General features: G+C 45.0%; 1 protein-coding gene across 8 annotated transcripts in view; it reads left to right on the top strand.

Annotated features, from left to right (window-relative positions):
- The first annotated feature begins 2466 nt into the window (after positions 1-2466).
- The window catches only part of Hpse2 (heparanase 2 (inactive)), a 686746-nt gene continuing 681640 nt past the window's right edge, over positions 2467-7572 (top strand). For 7 of the 8 annotated variants that reach the window (XM_051146598.1, XM_051146595.1, XM_051146592.1 and 4 more), the window contains exons 1-2: positions 2467-2832; positions 5991-6148. In XM_051146598.1, the coding sequence (XP_051002555.1) occupies positions 2543-2832; positions 5991-6148 (448 nt within the window). In that variant the 5' untranslated portion in view covers positions 2467-2542. Of the gene's footprint in view, positions 2833-2911; positions 3462-5990; positions 6149-7572 lie in introns of all 8 variants that reach the window. The other variant, XM_051146596.1, reaches the window with a different exon arrangement.

Here is a 7572-nt window from a genome sequence, read left to right as displayed (position 1 = left end):
TTTACAATATTACCCAATTGATTAATTTTCCTGGTGTCCTAAGGCTAGATAGAACTATTGAATTTTACTGGGTAGGCTGGATAAGGTGTGCACCAGCAATTAAGTAAGTTTGTTTTGTTGGTTTTAGTTTTACTACTGCATACAGGTTTTTGTGTAAACACTTAACATTAAATACTAGTTAAAGTAACCAGTCTACCAAAGCATTACAGAACAGTCATCAATAAAATTGCCAAAATTCACAATTTAGCAGATTCTCAATATATTCAGTATGCCTTAATTGAAGGAATACTTTTGAAAGATATATTACTTATAGACATCTAATGAGTATGTTTTATTTCTTTGAGACAATTTAACAATGGTCCTAATTAATGGGGCTCCAAAAGTTCAATTACTTGTAAGCCAAAGGATATTTTGGTCTTTGGAAAATTTGGCTTTCTGTTAAGAAGATATCATTTCTATCTATCTATCTATCTATCTATCTATCTATCTATCTATCTATCTATCTAATTTTTGAGACAGGGTTTCTCTGTGTAGCCTTGGCTGTCCTGGATGATATAGTTTATTTTAATTCTGAATATAGTAAATGAACTAATAGCTTTTCAAAAAAAGCACTCCCTTAAGGAGATGGCCGCAAAGCTGTTAATAACCAGGGAAACAAATCAGTGAACAGATACCCAGAATACAATTTACTATGACAAATAAATAAAATTCTTCTTGAGATCAGCATATGATCTCAGTGTGTTGAACAGGATCTGGCTTACTGCTACTGTGTACCCTAGCTATTTCTTGAGTTCTCACTAAATACCTGAGTCCAGGGATACAGAGAAGTCTTTGATCCCCAAGCTGTCACCATTTCTAGGAAGCATCAGTACTCTTTTTAAAAGTTACAGTAGTTTGTACTGGAACTTATACCTGGCTTATCCTAACCCCAGGAACATAAGCATATCTTTAAGGACATAAAGGTATTAGAAAATTTAAGGAACTAAAGGAAGCAGGTATTAAGGCTAGAGCCAATATTTAATCCATGTTTTATCTTAGTTTTAGAAACCATCTCTAAGTGATCTCATTTGGGGTTTCTCTATTGGCTCCATTTTATGTAGTTATATCTTTAGAGGGGTCTCATAGTACTTCCTCAGGGAATGTTAGATAAAGGTGATCTAGTCTAGTCCTATCTAGATTTGTTAATCCTTTCTGGCTGAATGAAGGAAAATGAAATGTTACAGTGTTTTCTGAGCTCTGATACTACCCACTGCATCCACCCTGGGGGATGGGGAAACTGTTCTGAATTCACGTGTCATCATTTTTTACCAAAGAATGCCTTGGGATGTTCTCATGTACCCATTTTTCATAAAGTAGCTCTCTTTATCTGCCAAAGTACAGGGTTTTGTTATATCCCAGAAAGAAGGTGAAAGTGGGGCCCAGGTGTGACTGCTTCAGATTGTGTCTGGACTGGATTTTTACTCCCCCACTCCCTGTGCTAAGATGAGACTCTGAATAATCTGCGAGCTACTGAGGATGGGAATACAAAGAACAGAGGCTGATTTGTACCCAGGAATCACAAGCAGGCACCCTCTAATCTTGACCAGGGGCTGGATTTGAGACTTCTACAGCCCCTCTCTGCACCAGAAAGACATACTTCCCTGTGCAGGCGTGGGGTAAGTCTGAGGATTGTTGGTCAAGGAGTTGCTCCAATGCACATAGAGTGCCTTGACCATCCAAGTGAAGTCAATGGGTTGCCAATAGCAACAATAAATATGCGAAGCTCAAGACCCACCCTTACACATAAGCAGCAGGGCCTTGGAGCACACTGACTTTTCTTGACTCTGCTGATTAGGAATCTCCTTGACCTGGGCATCTGTACCCTCTCCCACACCTTGGTCTTCCATTCTTTTCAGGAGAAATGTGTCAGTGTGGCTGCCTTGTGAGGCTCAGAGGACTGCACATGTAGGCACAGACTCTCCTTTGCTTTCTGTACCTTGGCAAACATTATAGTTGCCATCACAAGGCCCTTTACAGCTTAAACAACCCTGACTGTTTACTGCTTCAACCCAAAAAGGAAGACACACAGTGGATGATGTGCAAGTAGTTCAGGGCTGACAGCCTCCTGGGGAGAAGTGAAAACAAACTCTTACCCAAGATGGTACCTCAGTACCGGTTCATCCCACTGGCCGTTTCCTGACCCTAGAGGGTTAAATCAGTAGGGCACAACGGCCACCCCTCCCCTTCCCCCCCCCCCCCCACCCCTTACCTTTAAAAAGTTAAAAAATGTCTGCAGTCAAATCTCTTAAAGGGGCGGTGCTGGTGAACAGTACTCTTGGCACGAGTTGCTGAGAAGGCTGGCTAGGGGCGTGAGTTCGCTCCACCAGCACCAAAACACTGGAAAAAAAAATGCGAGCAAGCGAGCAAGAGCGAGTGAGCGAGGGCGAAAGAGAATAAGGGGGGGGGGGGAGAGGAGGGGGTCAGATAGACACACACTTTAGATAAGGACAATTAGTCACCATCGAGACCCAGTAGGGAGAGAAGTTTAAATCAGGGGGATTTAATGAGGGTGCTCTGTGCTTTCCCTGAAGCCATGTCCTCCAGCAGCTCCTGGCCCCCCTCGTGCCTAGCCCTGGTGGCTCTCTTCTTGGCTCTGTTGCTCCATCTCTCCCTCTCCTTCCATGCTGGAGACAGGAGACCCTTGCCTGTAGACAGAGCTGCAGGTTTGAAGGAAAAGACCCTGATTCTACTTGATGTGAGCACCAAGAACCCAGTCAGGACAGTCAATGAGAACTTCCTCTCTCTGCAGCTGGATCCTTCCATCATTCATGATGGCTGGCTCGATTTCTTAAGGTAAGGCAGGGGCTTCGATGGATCATTTAAAAATTTAAGTCCCCCCACCCCCATTCTCTTACTATCCCCTGCTCCAAAGGGGGAAGAAAAAGTGGAGGAAGAAGAAATACGAAGAAGGAGGAGGAGGAGAAGAGGAGGAGGTACAGCAGCAGCAGCAGCAGCAGCAACAGCAGCAGCAGCAGCAGCAGAAGCAGCAGAAGCAGCAGCAGACTGATCTGTCTTTCAAAGAGAAAAAAAGGAGGTTTCCCCCCTCCTGGAATATTTGCTGTGAGGCTGTAACTAGTGATTGAGAGAAGCAATGTTTTCTATTAAGATGCACGTGTTTGCAATGCAGAAGGCATTTCAGAAACTTATCAGTTATGACTGAAAAAATGTTGTGCTTACATATATCCACAATTAGTCTCCCCTTCTGAAAAAGAAACAAGAGGTTCAGGGAAGTTACAAAAGGGAAGATCTGGAGCAACAAAGACCCTAGAGAAGGGTTGTGTGTGTGAGAGAGAAGCAGTGTGCATGTGTTTGCGTGTTCAGTGGGGAGACTGCATGAAAGTGGAATTTGCCACGGAAAAGGAAAGATGGTTTCATCGGTTCTCCTCCCAGACAGAAAACCAATTTAAGGAGAGTCCTAAGCGGTGAGCAAGTTGGACTGGAGTTAATTTTTTTTTTTTTTGTATCCTCTGCTGTCATTACCAGACTTGACTTTGTAAGACACTTTTTATAGATGGAGCCCTTCCCCCTCTGCCCTCCTCTTTGAGTTTTCCTTCGTAACTGCATAGTTTAGTTTTTCTTTACAGTGGGGAAAAATCGTTGCTCGGGTGGTAGTGTATATCATATGCGATCCATAAAGGTCCTAGAAACCCTGGCGGGGGGCGTTGGGGGTTTTGAACCCGAACCCGGCAGTGGCGGATTAGCAAACCCGGAGCTTGAGACTCCCTGGCACTCTAATTAGGTCAACCCTCCTCCCTGGTTGTTACTATTATGGCAGTTGAGCAACCGCGATCTCTTTCCGTAAGGGACAGTTGCAGGGAGGAAGGCATTGGAGAAAAAAAAAAAATAATAATAATAAAAAAAGGAAAAAATACAAAAGGAAAAAGGGAGGAAAAAACCTCTGCAATATTGAATCTCCAAGTGTTAAGTTTTTGAAAATTCCCTCCAAGCTGGAGCCTCAGTTTGGGCTCTTCCAAAGAGCCTAAGTGCTCTCCATCCCATTCCAGATCCGAGGCTGCGTCCGATACTCATCTTTAGTGAGCATTTTTCACTCAGAAAAATTCGAGTTTTGCTTTCCCGGATGCACCCGCCCCTTAGCGCTCAGCCTCAGGTCTGCAGACGCAGCAGGTAGCTGTAGACGCTGAGCGGAGCGCTGCTTCCACGTCCTCCAAAGACTCGGAGGTCATCACCACCAATGCGAGGCCGTTTCGGGGGTTCCAGAGAGTACAGTTGTTCAGAGGGCGGGAACAGCGCTGCACTACCGGGTTTCATCCTTGAAAGCATTTCTGTGCAGTAGAACGCTTCTCTGAATTCATCCAAATGTGGGGTGCAAAAGGGGTTTTCCTACATGCACGTCCCACTTGCATTGCACTGCTCCAGCTGCGCGGACTCCTCCGAGTTTCTTCTTCTTCCTCCTCCTCCTTAAAAAAAAAGTCAGCTTGTTCGCGCTAAATATTTGCCTGCTGCAGAAAAATTCTGGAAGGCAGCTTTTCGGGGAAGAAGCCTTGGCGGGGCGCATTTGCATTGGCTGTACAGGCTTTATCCGGAAGGTTGGAAATGCCGGGTTTCCCTGGGGCCGCACGAGCGCGGATGTCCCTTCTGCGATCGGCCGGCCCACGCGACGCCTAAACTACGCCCGCCCTGCAACTGGGTCCTGGAGAGCTCAGCCAAACCGGCCGTCGGAACTCCCAGGGTAGACATGTGTCTCCCCCCCAAAGTATCTGAAAGTGGAGTTTTCGTTTATTTCTGTGCCCTTTGAATGCACCTCCTATTTTGATACTTTTTAACGTCACCAGTTTGATTTGGATTATCACGTCCTGAGCTAGCAAAGCGTTAACAATGTATAGACCAGGATCTCAATTCAACAGCTGATTTCCTCAGCATTAACAGCATCAGCAGGGCTGGTTCCCAATAACTTCCCAGAGTAGCAGTCTTTGGCTTTTAAAAACCTATTGATGGAAATGCTGAAATTGAATAGATCCAAATGCTATTGTCTAGTACTCCAAAATTTCCCAATGTATAAATCTCAAAATTCGCCAGCCTCTTTTTTTTTTTTTTTTTGATCCAGCGCTACTAAACTGCAAGGAAAAAGGAAGATATAGCCTAACTGGGCCAAGAGTTGTGTGTGTGTGTGTGTGTGTGTGTGTGTGTGTGTGTGTGTGTTGGGAAAATGCTCTTTTCCCTGAGATCAGGCTGAATTATTTTAAGTGCCAAAAAGACACAATTTTTTGTTTGTTTGCTTGTTTGTATTTTATGACGGGGACTGGGTGGGGGTGTTCCTTGAAAGGCAAGGATTTACTCTGGGAACCCCTCTGTCTGAAGATTTGGGAAGCACTCAGTTACAATGTAATAGAAACGGAAAATCAGTTTTGACATAAAAAATCTTCTTGACCTTAAGTGCTTTGCCTGGGTTTAGAGAAAGTAGGCCAAGTTTCACCATTTTGAAGGCTATTATGCCCCTGGGGCCACGGAGGCAACGCGGGCTTCAGCTTGGAAGTTTGGCAACAGTCAGAGGCTGGCGGTCCGTTCCTTGCGTGTGTGTGCCAGAAGCGCTTTTCTGGTAGTGGCAGAAGACAGCCAATTGCGCCTTCACCCTAAGTTCGCCGCACAAGTGCCTCTACCCCAACACACGAAAACACAATGTATCCTCAGTCCTATAGAAACTGGTTCTTAGGGCATCCAGGTGTCGGTGGGAGGGCCCAGCTGTGGACAGCCAGGGTCAGGAAGAACAGCCTCAAGGAATCCGGAGGCTGAGGGTAAAGCAAGCAGCAGAACCGGTATAAGGAAAACGCTGCGGAGCAGCGGGCTGCCGGCTCGGACTGCAAGCTGTCCGATTTAGATAATAAATCTCCCGCCAGGTCTCCTGCAGGGAGTGAGAAGGGGCCTTGCTCCCTGACCAGTACCCTCTAGCCTTCTCCCGGGATCCTTTCCTCTCTCTTTCTCTACCCCTGCAGCTCCAAGCGTCTGGTGACCCTGGCCCGGGGACTCTCGCCAGCCTTTCTGCGCTTCGGGGGCAAAAGGACGGATTTCCTGCAGTTCCAGAACCTGAGAAATCCGGCGAAAAGCCGCGGGGGCCCGGGCCCGGATTACTATCTCAAAAACTATGAGGATGGTGAGAAATTTGGTCCCGATTTTGAGTGTTGGAGGAACTTGGGGGTGGGATCAAGCCGTGTGTGTGTGTGTGTGTGTGTGTGTGTGTGTGTGTGTGTGTGTGTGTGTGTGTGTGTGAAAGAGAGAGAGAGAGAGAGACTTGGAGCAGAGCCTGTTTGAAGTTCCCCTGAAAACTAGAAGCAGCAGGCTAGGGTTCACTGGGAGTGTGAGACTCCTGAGGTGACTCCTGAGCCCCCCAGGTTGTCCAGACCAGGCTGTCTGCTTTTGTGCTGGGTGGTGGTCTCTTAAGGTTTGAGGGCTTTTTTTTTTTAAAAGAAAATTCAGCCAGGTTCACAATTTATTAAAGGGCCAGACACACTTCATTCTTAAAATTCTAGGCACATGTACCTTTTGTTTGTCTTGTTTTCCTGGAATAGGAGACAGAGATTTAGTCTTTTTTGAAGCCTATTTTAAAATTTAATGGCCTAACACCTTTTAGATTGGTCCACTGTTGAGGAAAGTTTGGAACTCTTTGCAATGGTTTCTTCCTTCTTTGGACTGCCTAATCTGCAAACATACACAGTGGCATTGCAGAGATCAGTTTTCTTTACAGCCAGAACCAGATGAATTAAGTTTTGCAAAGGCTTTGAAAGTTCAAATTCTATTCCTACACGCGAGGCCAATCATCTTAAATTTGAATGATTTTATTTTTATTATAAATAAATGAAAATTATATTTAAAAGCATTCTATAAAAGGTTTGGTGTTAATGTCTGTGATTTTCAGTGTGACCAGAGAGATACAATTTCTTTCAGAGAGAGGTGGACATGGTAGCATCTTCAGCCACCCATGCTGCTAAAGGTGGCCAAAGAGCCCTTAGTGTCTCTTCCTCGGGGGTTCTCTCCCTCCCTGATGCTCTTTCTCACAGGGTTAGTATTATTTTAAAGAACTGGCACAGGTTTTCAGAGTCTTTTGGATTTTATTATAACATGTTCTTATAAATCACCTGAACAAGGAGATATCTTTGTATTTTGGGACTCCGATGAATGAGTGAGTGTGTTTGTGTGTGTCTGTGTGTGTGTGCGCGCGCGTGCCAGAGTAGACAAAGGGCAAGATTACAATTTGTTACATTTGAAGCATTACTAAAACTTATTCAACTTGCCCAAAAGTGAAGGTGTTTAAGAATCCATCTTTTCAAAGGCCACTGCTATAAAATGTGAATTAATGTAGATTCTGTTGTCAGTCAGCATGAGACACTGAAAGATGAAAAAGAATCTCAACAGCAGCTTTGGTGTTGGTGTGACCCAGGGTCTCAGCTCTCCTAGTCACTGTCAGCTCTGGCATCAGACAGGAGACAGGTATATTAATGTCTTCCCTGGTGAGATAGTTTCTGTTCAAGCTCATTAAAATATTTCCTCTTTGTTTGTGGAAAAACTTGTAAGAGCTCC

The sequence above is a fragment of the Acomys russatus genome, chromosome 5 (genome assembly GCF_903995435.1).
Source record: "Acomys russatus chromosome 5, mAcoRus1.1, whole genome shotgun sequence".
NCBI lineage: Eukaryota > Metazoa > Chordata > Mammalia > Rodentia > Muridae > Acomys > Acomys russatus.
This window is presented reverse-complemented; position numbering and strand designations above follow the sequence as displayed.